The sequence below is a fragment of the Lytechinus pictus genome, chromosome 7 (assembly GCF_037042905.1).
Source record: "Lytechinus pictus isolate F3 Inbred chromosome 7, Lp3.0, whole genome shotgun sequence".
Lineage (NCBI taxonomy): Eukaryota > Metazoa > Echinodermata > Echinoidea > Temnopleuroida > Toxopneustidae > Lytechinus > Lytechinus pictus.
In genome coordinates, this window is record NC_087251.1 from 24,581,287 (window position 1) to 24,597,893 (window position 16,607).

The 16,607-nt window shown below is 33.9% G+C and overlaps 1 protein-coding gene across 1 annotated transcript; it reads right to left on the reverse strand.

Annotated features, from left to right (window-relative positions):
- Window positions 1-1,552: 1,552 nt before the first annotated feature.
- Window positions 1,553-15,230, reverse strand: LOC129264702 (fasciculation and elongation protein zeta-2-like). Its single transcript, XM_054902623.2, has 4 exons — window positions 14,939-15,230; window positions 13,234-13,306; window positions 8,519-8,584; window positions 1,553-7,871 (listed from the first exon to the last, which is right to left on the reverse strand). The coding sequence occupies exons 1-4, from the start codon at window positions 15,215-15,217 to the stop codon at window positions 7,810-7,812; spliced, it is 480 nt and encodes a 159-aa protein (XP_054758598.1). The 5' UTR covers window positions 15,218-15,230; the 3' UTR covers window positions 1,553-7,809.
- Window positions 15,231-16,607: the final 1,377 nt, after the last annotated feature.

Here is a 16,607-nt window from a genome sequence, read left to right on the forward strand (position 1 = left end):
CTTTGATGTCCTGATTATTCATATATTCTTTTGAATTGTGTTTTTCATGTACATCCACAAAAAACAACAATGCGTCCACGAACGACTGGTATTTCACAGTTTGCCAAGTACATTATGCAACATGCTATGATATGTATTCAAAGTAGGAATGCAACAAATACCTTCATAAAGTGTTCATTGGTGTGCTATTCTAGTCACCTGGTCTATTCAATTTCTTCATCCTGCTATGTAAGGCATGCTTACATAATATCTTGCTTTGAAATCTGCCTATCATAATGAAAGAAATGAAGGGTAATTTTACCAAAATTGTCCATGAAGTAACTACGAACTGGTCTATTGAACATATCAATTTAAAGTTCAGTTTGTAACATGTGATTTAAAACATAAACAACAGTGCCGATTCATGGTTTGACACAACATTACAGTCAGATGCTTGAACTTCAGGCTATAAACATAGATCTGTAGCTGCTCCGTGTTAGCCCTTGCGATAGCCTTCTTTCAAGAGCACTGCTACTGTTTTAGATATCAAATGAAATAAAGTATTATAGTATACACATTTATAACCCTTGAACAGAACCATGAGTCACATTTGACTCTTTTTAAAACTGCCTCCTGGAAGATTATTTGTTTTATATCGAGAACCAAGTTTCCCTTGTTTAAGCACCATGCAGTGTGGGCATTACATTATGAAATGAACACTGCAAGTCTTAAAGGAGAATGAAACCCTTGAAACTAGCTGAATCCATATCAAAGAGAAAAATCAAAGAAACATATTGTTGAAAGTTTGAGGAAGATTGAATGAATAATAAGAAAGTTATGAGCATTTGAATATTGAGATCACTAGTGCCATGTAGATCCTCCCATCGGCAATGCGACCAAGATCTGTGATATCACACACGTACAACTCCCTCATTACTTTAGTACTTATTTCACTTATATTCTCACTTTTATAGAGTCTATCACAAGGTTAGGTGTTTTCTTTATGAGATGACAAGAACAGAGGTTTCACAACATTATATCATTGATGAATCGTTTGTCATATGATTAGAATGAGCAAAAAGAGATGTTTTGGGGTATATTTTCAGTGTCCGAATGGGAGAGTTGTACGTGTGTGACATCACAGATCTTGGTCGCATTGCCAATGGGAGGATCTCCATAGCATTAGTGATCTCGACATTCAAATGCTCATAACTCTTTTATTGCTAGTCCTATTTTACTCAAAGTTTTGTTGATCTTATTCTTTGATTTTTCTGCTTTCACAAAAGCTAACTTGCCCCAAGAGTTTCATTCTCCTTTAACACCGTTCTTGGCCTTCATTTTGTTCAACAATGCTCAGCTCTTAGTCTGGTCTATGATCATTACTCCCAAATCTTTCATTCCTCTCTCTTCTAAAATGTCTCCAGATTGTTAATATAAAAGTATCATTCTGCATCCCTACTCCTTCCCTCAATTTTCACTATCAAAACAAGAGTCCCTGAGCCTTCTTCACATTCTTTTTAAGTCACAATCACATAATACATACTAATAAAGAGGAACAAGAAAAAGACGGTAATAAACTTTTTTCTGGATAGGACTTTTAATGATTTAAACTTGTTTCAACAATACAGATGTTTAGCCATAATGTTATTCATAACTCACTTCACTAAACTGACTACACAATCAGACTGAAACTTGCAAATTCTGTTGATTTATCCCGTTTTTCTGCTCATGTTTTCTTACTGTTTCGATACACTTGGATAGCTAGCTACACCGTCTATGAAACGTACACACAACATATTCCCTTTTTTTTAATTTCATGAGTAAAATGCATGTCAGTACAGTACAAATGCCTGTCATCGTCATTGCAAATGTGCATTTCTTCATAAATGACAGCTATTTATATGCAGTTTCAATCCAAAAGCAATAACTGAGAACAGATCAATGGCAAGATGTACAAAATTCACAATTTCATTGTTAAATATTGGTTGTTGTATAGTTCACAAATACTTAGTAGTATCATACTCTGTACAGTTCTATTCAATTAAGATACCTCAGGAGTTTAAATTTTGATTTACGTAGAATCAAACAAACCCTGGTTATGTACTGGACATGACATGAAATTACAAGACGATCAATAGTGTATAAAAAAAAATCATTTAACTACTGAGATGGTTTAAATAGAAAAACAATTTAGCACACTGAGTTGACACCAATGGCCTAGCGATTTTTCATTCAGTACTTACTATTGTGTTTATTATGAATGGTTATATCTAGGACCCCTAATACAAAGGTTTATGGTGTATAGCAATATGAAAGGACAAATCTGATTTGTTCTAAGCTATTGAATGAACAAAAATGCCAATGAAGCAATGAACTTGATTGGTCATTTCACAGAAAAATTGATTTTAAACCTTTGTCTTGTCAAGTTGTGTTTTTGATTTCCCTGCTCCTAAAGATCAAGCTGTTCTGCAAATGAGTGAGATTTTGGAGCAGTCACATGCCTCGAGACTATCATACCATCAGACTGTCACCAACTTGTGCAGCTATGACATCATGCCAATACAGCTGTGTGACTGGGTAAAGTTAGATTAAGCTCAAAATCTTCCGTAACCCAGTTGTTCAAATTCAATGTGTTCGATCTTGCCCATCTTTGACTAGTCTGCAACCTTCATTCATGGCAAAGCAGTATATTTCTCACCCAATTGCAGTCCACCCAGGGACCTTTCACAAACCAGTTGTATCGTAAATCATGCGGTGGTGATCTGTTTAGTGAAGCCTTCCTGAACACCATTGCAAGATAATCTTCAAAACAACAGCACCAGAAAGCCACTGATACATACAGCGACTGACATAAAGCGGGTGTTGCAGCCTGTTTTAATCATAGCTACTAGTTGTGCAAATGAATAATGCCCTTCAATAATAAATACCTATACATATTGAGTATTGACTTATCTGCTATTATCTTTAAGTCTTTGAGTTGTACTTTGAGTTGTTAGAGATGAATATATTTTGCAACAATGTTATATTTCATGCTTTTACCACATTTATAGCATAAAAGTTTTGCAATAGCTTCGATCAGAAAATGCAGGGATTGCTTTCTTGTTGTTGTTTAGAAGTCATTTTTACACCAGCTATATTGGAAGGGAGTGATATGATTCTGATATCATAGGGTGACTCTTCAAGCTGCCTTGGATTAAAAAAATCCATATTCCTCGATAATGTTGGGATTGCTACTAAACAGACATGAAGTGAACATGATTCTAGCTTGAATTAAAACCAATCAAGACTTTTTTTCTTGGTACTAAAATTCTGCAAGGTTTGTTTTTTATTTATTGATTTGTATTTACTGAGAAAACAATCGTAATTACTGCTCGCTTTGTTGTCATTATTAATAAACTTAGAAGAGTAAATAATATCATGGCTATGATTGTAACCAATTGATGTCAAGGAAAACGTTTTTAATTGATTGGGTTACTAGTAATTTAAAGACATGCAGGTTATTCATATTACATTAATTCATATGTTAATTCATAAGTTAAGTACAGACACTATCTCTTCATTGGTGCAAAGCAGATTTGCCACACACATCACATTCTTAACTATCTTAAAATGTAGAATAAGTACTAGTAATGAAGACATTAAATACGGATATTTAGAAAATTGAAAGTATTGGCACAATTTAAAGTACATAATTCATAAAGCAACAATAAATGCTTCATATTACCATATCACGCACATGGCAATGACGAGGGTATTCATTAAAGTTGTCAGGTAGTTTTATACTTATTTCCCACTGGAATACTTCTGCGTAATCAGTTACTTTTTTCCATTATTCCCTCTAATTATTTCATCACATGAGTTATGTGGCAGTGTCACTTAAATCATTCTCACCAGTCCAATGATTGAGATTTTCTAACATTAGGAATGGATCTTTTCTTACTGTATCAACGGAATATATAGGCCCCTTTTATTTTTACTGTTATTGAATGTTAATTAAGTCCAGATAAACACAATTTAAACACTAGACACACAATGAATTGAAATTTTGAGTGTCTGAATATTTCTACTGTTGGCTGCTGAATTTTGTCATTCCAAAAAGCATTGTACAGGGACAACTTGGTTTCAAGTGGGGAAAAGAGATTGATGCTTGCTGTATTACAGGAGCAGTATAAACACACACACACACGTACATGCAAAGAGGGACGAATGTACATGAATTAACATCTTAAATCCTTTTCAAGAATCTTCTCATTCACCCAAAGCCATATTAACCATGTACCGTCACTTCCTATATTTGTTCTCTTTGACAAATATGATCACTTATTGAAAAACTTTCGAAGAGGGACAAATTATTGATGAAAAACACCTGACAATGTACATAAATAGAGTTGAAATGTAACCACACTGATTGAATTTATATTTGTACAATAATTGGCAAAAAAACAACAACATAGAAATCAATCAATTTTTAGAAATCTTATTTACATAGAAAATTGCACATATTTTTATTCGTAGGAAAACCATAGCTATCTTTTCAATAATACATGTCTACCATCGGTTTAATGCTGTTGATCCTTTTCTCTGGCAATGCCTATCTATTTAAGGCAAGTCTATTAAGGAACAATACCACAAGGAATTGAACACATTGTTGAAGAATATATTCAAACTGAAAGATTATCATTAAAATTTTCGGGCAGCATGTAAACAAAATTGGTACAAAGAGAATAAATGCAATCTTACTGAATTATAGTAAGGTACTGTACCTTGATAAATTTTGTCCAAGGCTTTGAGGAAGTCATGGCAGCTTTCCCAAATTCTCCATTGTTTTTTTTTATGTAGAATTTAGAAAGGCTTTGAGTGATTTCAAGTTTGGTGTAGATATGTTGGTGTTGGACCAATTTTTACATCAGGTAGGCATGAACCTTTAAATGAGCCTGAAACCATGATGAATCTCACTAAGTGTTGAGCTATCCACGATGTAAATTGGATTTTTGCAGGTTCACATTAGGCTTGATAGCATGGCAAGGTAATCTGAATTGTGCTTCTAACACCAACCCTGAAATAACTTGAATGTCTTTCTCAATATGGAGATTACATGACTTGATTTTCCTTGCAGGCAATATGTACTTTCCCATGTACTTTTCTTCACATATTCTCTTGCCAAGCTGTGCATTCTACAGCTTTCTATAATTCAAATATATCTTCAATTCAATGAGATGCAATGCTTCTTATTCCAGTACACAAACCTTCATACAATTAAAAAAAAAATTATTACAATGAAAAATCATATTGGCACCAAAGGAATTGCAAGATGAATCATACAGGTGAGTTATTTAGAACGTTATCCACAGAAGTGTGGACACTGGTAGAAAAATAATATTGACAAAAATAAGCACACACAATCGTACAAAATATTTCATAAAAAGGTGGAACTAAACACATCAGCAAAACAGATGGCCTAATGCATAGCAAATGAAATAATGATAATACACAAAAGCAATTAAAGTAAATCTATTAGCATTCAGCAAACATTCTAGTAACATTCTTACTAATTCCAATCTTACAATAATATCTGAGATATGCCAGAATTAATTTTTTCTTTTTTAATGTGTTGTTATCTTTTCTCAGTTGTTTGTGAGATGAACACAACTTTCCTTCTTAACTAAAAAACACCTCTATTTCAAGCCCTGTGTTTCCCCAATAAGGATAATCAGTCACATACTGAATTACAGGGAAAAACTTAAATTCCTCTACAGAGGCTATTTTTCTTGCTTCTTTCCTCCCAGATTGTCCTTTGTAATTGTATTGAACACTATAGTAATTCATGGGTTTTTTTGCAACCTATAGTGCTGAATTTGATGTAGGGGGGAGGCTTAATTTTCCCCAGCCTCCACGTATAATATCTGTTGGCTTTGGTTTTCCATCACAACAAACAATGCAGAATATAATTCTGGGTACACACAACCAGCACAAAATAGTATGGCTCTTAATATCTAACAATAAATACTTTTAAAGAATTCTTCAGACTTGAAAGAGCTCTTTAGATATAGATACATTTCAAAGTTTTATATACAGCTACATATTCAATTAGTTTGATGATAATAAAAAGGATACTTCTATACTATAGTTACCACTTCCTATACTTAGATACACTTTGTAATCTACCCTTTGTAATCTACACTCTGCACGTTAGAATCTAACTTTTGAGTTTAAATCCATTTTAATCTACATATGCTTGTATATGAAGCAATCATCACTGCCATAACTAATCACCACATCAAATTTTCAATATCCTTTTCATTTCCAACGTGACATTCATTACAAGAAATATGAATAATGATTTCTCAATTTTAACTATCAAAGAAAGAACGGGAGAACGGGAGCCAGTGGTATGTGTTCTGAATTCTGGTTTAAGGCTAAACCATAGCCTGAGTGTCTGATTAAATTATGGGTAGCCAAAATGTCAATAATTTGTTTATTTGCTGTAGGCCTATTTTTACTAGACTCTTTTCTTATTATATAATGATGGATACATATATCTGAGTTTTCATTCTCCAAGAATTGTTCAGTTTGGGTGCAAGATATGTTGATAAGTTGAACACTTGTTTGAACCACAAATGGCTACCCATAATTCACACACAGGTTTACACCTTAGTTTACACCTTAGGTTAAGTTAAACAAGAGTTCAAAGAAAAGTCAATTGAATACAAGTGGTTGCATAAGATTCAAGTCTAGTTTTCTGATCTCATAATTCTCTAATGATAATGATGACAAATGTATGTAATAGCCAGCAGGAGGCAGAAAGTGCTGAATATGTTATTTTTATTCATATTTTTTCTTTTCATGATTCCATTTATTCTTTTTTTCCAATACCATACACCCACTTCCAACCATATACAAGCTAGTATACTTCAAACATCTAATCTCTCTCTCTCTCTGTCTAGCTATTGTCTACTAGCTAATGTCTGACTGATTGTCTATATACAGGAATCTGCACTGAGCCATTACAACAGGGTGGTGGGAGGAGACGTTTTCAACAAAGGAAATTGGAATGAAAGCATATCAAATTCAACTCCATCCATTCTAGAAAAATGTGGAGTTTGCAGTCCAACCACGGGATAAATATGTCTAATTCACTGGAATGCTCAATCTCACTATACTGCAACTCCAAACATGTTATATTTTATAAAGATTGTCATATTTCATTTCAATGTCAATTAATGTATGAATGTAAGTATATTTGAGATGATTAACTACTTGTAGTTTTTCTGAGTTATTCAAAACAATCAATTCTTCATCACATTTGGTGAAGTAGAGACACATCCAATCGCCCCATCCTCTCCCCACTAATAGATAAAGTATATGAAATATATATATTTTATGATGGATTGTACTGAGCAAATCTGCAATTTTATGGACTATATCAAATTTTCATTATTCTTAAAAAAGACCTAATACCTGTTCCCTTTGTACTACGTACATTTCTTGTGATTATCTTCCCTGGGAATAAGCATTCCAGTGATTTACACATATTCAACAAAAACAAGGACATCCATCAAATAAATCTCCTGCATTCATTAGAAACATGCTTCAAGTAGCATCACTCTTTGAACAATAGAAAAAAAATGCACCTACATTAAACTTTTGGCCCATGATGGGTGGAAGTTATTATATACAAAAAATTTGAAAACATTCAACTTCCTTTTTTTTTCACTCTCTCTCTCTCATTTGTTGGAGCTTCATAGAATGTAGATGTCGATGACATACTCTTAAAGGGTTGCAGCAAGTATTAGTTTCACTGTTGTTGTCTCATTGTGGTTACCTGTCTCTTTATCTTTGAGCAACATAGAGTGATGATGCCTGGCTTGGGTCTGCTCCAGCTGGAAACAGTACTGCATAAGAAACAAGAGATGATTCAAGTTGAAAAGATAGGAAATTATGTCAAAATAAACAAAGCTAAGGTTGGTACAGTTCGCTCATCAACAAAAAGGTTATTCTGTAACAGGTTAATGAAATCAACATACATAATTTTTTTTTTTACAAGCTATCAGTGACAGAACATATGGCATAACCTTTAATAGCTGCATGACACTTCTACAGAATTCAGTATAACTCCTATCAAATATTTATCTGCTAAAGCACAGCATGATGGTATAGGAATAGTCAACTTCTTTGCAACAGGTTCTCAACGTTTAAAACTCAGTGACCAACTGTGAATATATTTTTTTTTTAAATTAAAATAAAATTTCTAATTTTACAGTCTACATTTGTAGAATAATCATGTTGTCTGTGCATGACCAGGGTCCCGTAACACCAAGGTTAGCGATTGATCGCTAACAATTCTGATTGGTTCATAGTCAGTCTACTTAGCAACATGCACATGCAACAAGGATCTTGATTGGTCATTTCATTTGGCGATTAATTGCTAATCTTTGTGTTATAGCGTCCAGATGACTAGCAATCGCTCAGATACATTTTAGATCCTATCCTTGACAAAGGGATTGATAATAAAATGATAAAATAATGAGATCATTCCTACCTTTTAAGATGTAGTTTGTCAGCAAGTCAGGCACTTCTTTGCTGTCCTCATCAATTGCTTTCAATACTGAATAGAAAAAGATTAAAAAGATACATAATAGAATTGAAGAATTTCAAACAATATATTCGATAAAATTCAAATTACACATACGTAGCATGAATATCAGAACTCTCTGATTCCCCATCCCCCTGAAAATATAAAAACAATGAAAAATTAAAAAAGGTAATTCCTGTTTTTAATTGCCTTTTCTGAACATTTTTTGTCATGAGATCATGTTTTTTTTTTATGTTGAGAAGAACTACAATTACAAATCAACTTGACCTGCAATGAAATTTCAGAACTGTGAAATTAGTAATTGTAAGGATTCTACATTAAAATTTTAAAAATTTAATTTGCTTAAACATCGTCTAAACACTAAATATTTTTCAGACAACTTGAAGAGATTCTTATGGAACACTCAATACCAACACAGTCCTGCTTCTTTAGGGTTTTGTACTGTTCTCATAATTTCTCTTTGATTTTTTTTAAAAGTTAACAAAATAAAATATTAACATTAAAACATTAAAGTACTGGATTTAAAGCTGAAAATTTCTTATCAAACAGTAAACAGGAGAAAAGATCAAGAGGAAAAATAAAAGAGGAGAAAGAAAATAATAAGCACCAATCACCGGCTAGCTTTGAACCAATCGATATCAAATTTTGTCTTGAGGGGGTGAAACAGATCATCATGCAAGCATCCAGACACTTCTGATTTTTTTTTCTCTTAAATATTTACGATGATATTATATAACAAGAGCCGTGGAGAATGCAAAGTGACATTTTCTGTTTGCTAGTTTCAGCACACCATAGCAGGAGACAACACAAATCAATAATGTCTGCCAGCAATCCTCAAATATCATTCCTTCAAATTTGATGATTGATTTAAAAGGCTGTGGACTGAGGCTCAGACAGTACAAAACTGGGACAAAGCAAAGATGAAATTTTGTTGATGTGCCATTCTTATTTTGTTTCAAAGATTGCCTCGTTGTGACAGGGTAGATATTCAAAAAAGCAAAAGACTTTTACCTATAAAACGACTGAAATTACGAACATCATAGGAATTGGCTGCATATATTTTAAAGCAATTGATCAAGTGCCTGTAATCATCTATGTACTTACAGAGTATGGGAATATTATTCTAGTGCAAAAGAATGAGCATTATTTGTTATATATATATATATATATATATATAGAACCTTGATATTTGATTAAATCTTCCTCACCACAAAACCATGACCAGTCATAATAATGACCACTCATCACTAGTATAAGACAAATTACCCTTAATGTAAAATCAATACCCGGTCACATGTTATTCGATTAGGATGATCTTATTTAGGTAATGCCTTGATTGCTCTAGTGAAAATCTGTCATTATCTTCGGGTAGTATCAATCATCTGTTCTCAATACTACCAAAATAACATTCGCATTAATCTAATACATTCTAATAAATCTAATCCCCCAACTTTCTCAGGAATTTACAATTTGAAGGTTCTGAGATTCTCATATTTCAGGTATTAACAAGAGTAAAATAAAATAAAGTCCATTTCAACTTTGTTTTACTACTACTACTACTACTACTATCGTCATTCGTGCCCTGTGGTACATAAGGCCTCCACGCTTTCTTTCCATTTTTGTTGGTCTCTAGCACAACCCCTGGCCTCATTCCAACTCTTCCATCCGTAGGTATTTCTCTCCTTCCTACAGTTCTCCTCCATGTTGTTTTTCGGTCTACCCCTTTTTTGTTTTCCTTCGTTTCCATGTTAGAGCAGTGTAACAATGATGGTTATCTTGCTTTCTGAGGACATGACCTATCCAATTCCAACGTGTTTTTTTACTTCCTGACTCGTTTTGTTAAGTTGAGTGAGATTATTGAGCTCATCCATGCCAATAATGTTTGTCCAGAATATTTGAAGTGCTCTTTTTAAGCATTAATATTGAAATGAATCTAGCTTCTCTTCATCACTTTTGTTGATCTCCCATGTTTCAAAACCATAGAGACGTACAGGTCTGACTAATGTTTTGAACAAGTTGACTTTGGTTTTCCTTCCATACTTCTTAGACCTCCACACCTTATTCAGTTTTACAAAAACAATTCTGGCTTTATTCATTCTGCTCTTCATGTCATCTTCTCCGCCACCTTCTACACTAATAATTGCACCAAGAAAAGGTGAATTCATCTATATCTTCAATGTCCTTACCATCTAATTGAATTGCATTGTTATCCATTTTGGTATAGATGATAATCCAAATATGAAAAGGAGGCAGGGGCTCAGATAGTTTACGTATAATCCAATATACTCTTTCTTCCTTTAGTTACAACTACCCTTGGTTGCACAATTTACAAATTAATCTTTCTCTCTTGTTCATCATTGTCCCCAAAATCAACATTTTATCTACCATGAGGTTTGGGATAGAGACTGTATCAACCTCAAATAATAACACAAATTGGTAACTACCACACTGTAATTGTGGGTAGCAAATAGAATGATCGATATTCCAGAGGGTTTGGTAGTGGCTGATAAAAATTTCCCAAAGTCCTCTGTCCTAGTTCTAAAGCTTTATGGAAACCTGATGCTTTAAACCACAAGCTAAAAACAATGGCCTGTATTTCAAACTCCAGGAGGGTGTTTCACAAAGATTTAAGTATGACTAAGAGTTGCACTCACATGCCTAGTTACGTGCGGTACATAAGGCATGACTGCATTGGACAGATCATGACAAAAGGACGCGCAATACTGTGCATCAAGAAATAAGATTGCGCATTGCCTATCATATCAAACCTATATCATATACGCATCAGCATTTAAGTGCGACTCTAAACCCCCAGGTTACCTTGGTTTAAATCTCTGGTTAAATGGGTAACCCAAACTCTTAAACTTTGTTCTCCTCACCTTTTTTATTTGTACTTTATATCTAATCAAGTAGAAGATTACACTTTATTTTCAAAGACAGTTTACATTGTATCTTTAAAACCAAATGATATGACATAAACCAGAGTTTAAATCATTGTTGAAGTTAAACCAGATTTCAGAATACTTGCTGATGTTTTCATGTGAACCTAACCGTTGTCCTAAATATCACCTGGTTCAAATGAGCTTGCTTCATTTTAGCAATATATTCCTTATGAAGAATGTGTAAACACAAGCCTTAATGCAGGAATCCCTATTACCTTATCAACAGACAAAATTCCTTGTAAATTGGTTAAAATGAGGTTTATGGAAGCCATATTACTTTATACTGCATACGCTTAACAAACCAATGTCATGATGATGGCGTTTCCATCCCTAAAATACATATACAGCTTGAAATAATATGTAATTTTCCCCCATTTTACAGTATAATACACATGTTTATGTAATATTGATAGAAACTACAAATGACTTATCCCTCAATGAATTATTTTCAATCAAACTAAAAATATGAATAAACCATTGGCATTTTCTAGCTGCTTTGGATAATCAATGGGAGAAATCAGGAATGTTATAGTGAAGGATAATGCTGCTTAGGAAGAGTGAAATTCATCGCTGAAAATATAGACAGGCATAATGTACTATCTTCTCTCAGAAAATAGTGAAAGTACTACAACTATGTTAGGATGTCAATCACGTCATCATTGTTTTCATGAAGTGTCCCAGGAGGCCAAAATAAGATTTTTGACGATATAAAAAAAAAAAACATTTGAACCAGACTGTTAAATGTCTATAATCTCACAAAATCAGCCTTTAATAATCTCACTTTATTCCTTAGATATTGGACTATCATGCAAGGGGTTTCCAAAAGGAAAATTATTTTTTCTAATAACCTTTAAAGGAGAATGAAACCTTCGGAACAAGTGGGCTTCTGTCGAAACAGAAAAATCAAAGAATAAGAACAAAGAAAGTTTGAGAAAAATCGGACAAATAATGAGAAAGTTATGAGCATTTGAATATTGCAATCACTAATGCTATGGAGATCCTCCCATTGGCAATGCGACAAGGATGTGTGATGTCACATGTGAACAACTTTCCCTTTGATGGACTATAAAATACCCCCAAAATGTATCTTTTTGCTTTTTCTAATGGTGATACAAACTCTTTATCCATGATGTATTCTTTTAAAATCTGTATTACATGCCCTCCTATAGAAAGAACACATTATCTACGGATAGATGTGATAAAAGAGGCAGTTTAAGTGAAATATATACTAAAGTAATGGGGAGAGTTGTTCACAAGTGAAATCACACATATTTGTTGCATTGCCAATGTGAGGATCTCCATAGCATTAGTGATCGCAATATTCAAATGCTCATAACTTTCTCATTATTTGTCTGACTTTTCTCAAACTTTCGTTGATCTGTTTCTTTGATTTTTCTGCTTTCCAACAAGCTATCTTGATCCAAAGGTTTCATTCTCCTTTAATGTCAACTATAAATTGTTTTAACATAGTCAACCCTAACCCCCAAAATTGTACAGGCTTGTCATGGCATCACTCAAACAAGTATTTTCACCCTTAAAAAATAGCCTAAATCATGTTTATCTCAACTATGTTTCTATCTACTGATATCCTATTTGGACGGTTCACGGAATTGTGATGACTTGATCTACATTTTGCCCACAACTCCTCAGTGGATGAGCCGACTTCCTGTACCTTCATGACTGAGTGGGTGTGAAATCCATATTGCAGTTTATACTCACTTTTTGTAATTATCCTCAGAGTTTCGAGATCTGGTGGGGCATCTTTGTGGTATGGTATTCTCGTTGTCAGATACTGTTTCAGGAAGGGGGAGAAAATCAATTCAATTAACACCACATGCGATTCTTCAAATTAAATCAAGTTTTGTCTTTAGATGTTCCTCATCATAATCTACTAAAGCTAAATTTCGCAAGCAAAGATTGGGGAAGATATTTATTTGTTCATGAGATACAAGATCTCCACAGCCTAGAATATTCTGATGGTTCAGAAAAATACAGAACACCCAAATCTTTTTCAAGTTTTTATATTTAATCACAGATTTGACACTAGTATTCCCAAAATACATAAAATGATGCACCACGATTTCAAAAAGACAATAATCCTCATGAAGTTAGTTATAAACAGCTCAATGGGAAGATGCAGACAGGACACAATTGAAAGATTCAAATATAGTATATGGTGTATTCATTAATTTGATCATGAGATCAAAAGGAGAAACTATATGCAAGGGAGAAAATGAATGTAGGCCACGTAGTGAGTTTTTGAGTGTAGCATAAAAACATTTTACTTTTGTTTTCAACATAAGTTTTCCATGCATTCTTTTGTTGTTTGATGAGGAATTGTAAACTCAAACTTTTTTTCCTCAAGAATGTCCTCAGCTAAGTCACTCTTAGCTAATTTTTTTATCTTGATTCTGGCCCTTGAGCAGGCTTGTATCACAGACAGATTGCCAAGATTTGGGAATTGCTTCGTTATCACCTATAACATGAAAGTACCCATGTCCCATATGCATGCCTGCAGAAATTGAATATTGTATGGGGAGAATATTCATGTTTTGATGGCTTGACATTTAAGTGCAACCTTACGATTAGGGTCATAAGGATAAAATGTCTCCCCTAAGGATGTCAGCAACCAAACCCAGACCTACTCTCAGTGTGGCTAATGCTTGATATGAACTCGTGAAAAAATGAATAAATAAATTAAGGAAGATATTTTGCCAGAAGATATTCCTTCACTTCCATCGTACTATTTGATGTTGACTACCTACTGGGAGAACGAGATCTGAGATGACTTTTAAAGTGCTGTATTTGGTTCTTTGTAATGTAAACCTATATTGAATAAGGAAATATGCCAATTAATAGATTATCTTTAAAAAATAGGGTCATAAAACTTACATATTCATTCAGTTTTGTCTCACTTGTTAATACTGATCATCCCTAAGGAGAAATGGATCTCAGATTTGTTTTCAGTTGTTCAATTTATTGAAGAAATCTTGTGACCTGGGGCTCGTAACACAAAACTTAGCAATGATCGTGGAACATATTTCTATGACTGATTAAATGGCCAACACTGTACAATCAATCGTGAAAATTAAGCGTATGATCAATTGCTAACTTTTGTGTTACTGAACTCTGATGGAGTTCATTGAGTAAGGTTGTAAAAAATGTTTAAAAAAAGATTTGTGAACTTCTAAGAAGTTAAAAGAGCACTCACAAGTTTCTTTTAAGTATAAAAATGGATCACTGCATTACTCTGATCCAGACGTGACTTTCTACAAATCTTTCAATATTTGAGACAAAAATAAAATCAACTGTTCTGAATACATATTCTCCATGTTAATGCAAACTTCTTAGGCCTGTGCATCATTGTGCAGCTGGAAAAGCATCTTGTTTGAATTCTGGTATCTCTTGGGGCTGTACCACTTACCATGCCTGGTTCGATGCCATTCTTGAGTTTCAGTTTATTGCTGAGTAGGGAAAGGGGTTGCTGCTTTGCTTTCTGCTTCGGTGTTCCATTGTTTCCTGTTCCACTTCGACCCTTGATCTTATTCTGAACGCTGAGTAGAGCCGAGATGAAAGAGTTCTTGGTCTCCTTCTCATAGTCTAGGTCCTCTCTCAGGGCCAGTTGCTGGACCAGAACCTCGGAGTATTCTTTGACGGTTTGGTCCAACTCTTCTAGGACTTCGTTGAGTTGTACCAGTGACATGTTCTTCAGTTCTGTTCAAGATAAAAGATAAAACAGATTAAACATTTGAATTAAGCCAAGAACATATTTTTAACAGAGCCTCCAAAATATTAAATTATGGCTTCTGTTCATCAAATTTTGAATCAATCTAATGATATGGTGTTTAATTTTGTAAAAATAATTCAATATTTGTTAAAATAAGGAGTCATAGATAATCTGCTCCATTAATACTAAATCACATGAAGAAGAGACTGTTATTATAATAATCATTACCAAAAATAGCCAAGGTTCATGTGCATTCCACAATATGGTTCATGTATAGGGCTGGGAATAAAAAATTGGTCAATTAAGTATATTTCACATTTAAACCTGAATAATTAGTGGAAAACAAAGATGTAGTTGTGGCTCTTATCCCAGTATGGTAGTTTGTGTTGATCACCAGTGAATACGTAACTATCATCATTAATCATAATCATGTTACTCTCAATACGGTTTAATATCTAGTTAATTACTATAATCTCTTTATATAGAGAGATAAGATACATTTGGCTGTCCACCTCTTGTCTTTTACCTGTCTCTGTCTTTGTGTCTTTTTTTTCTGTCTGTCTGTCTATCCCCTTCTCTCTCCCTCCCTATGTCTATCTTTTAGTATCTGTCCACATCTTCTATCACTCGCTCCCCCTCTCTCTGATTATCTGTTGTCTGCTCATCTCTACCTATCTCTTTTTCTGTCTATCTATCTATCTCTCTCTCTCTCCCCTCCAGTCTTGGTGAGTTACCTGTGAAGACAGTGCAGTCATCCTACAGTCATTGCACTTAGTGTAATGAAACCATAATCAATGGAGCACCCATCATCACATCCATCTTCATCTCAAACAAATGCCATCTTCTCACCTAACCCACTAAATACATGCATATGTCATACCAGCTTCCATCAATCAATACATAGGTAGCACAGTACCGTCTCTTCTTTCTTTCTTTCATCTCGTTCTTACAGGAATCTTACTTCTATTGTTTATTTCTTGTTCTTTTTTATTATTTTTATTTTGGTTTGCGCTGTCTTCCTTTTGATCTGTTTTCTTTTAATCTATAGTAGATGACTTCCACTTTCATCTTCCTTTATACTGGAACTCTTGATTTACTTTCCTCTGGTCTCTCTTTTCCAATACTTTGTTATGTTATCTTTAATCTCTCTCTCTCTCTCTCCCTCACACCCACACAAACTCACATATCTTTTGCACCTTACATCTTTCATTTGATGTAGAGCTGTCTCGACAGACGGCATTACTCATTGATACTGAAAATATATATGCTTACAATTATAAATAATAAATGGCTTCTTAAAAACGTAGTGTAAAATGTACAAGAAACAACGGCAAGGGTAAGTACCTTTAACAAGTGGAACGCCTCA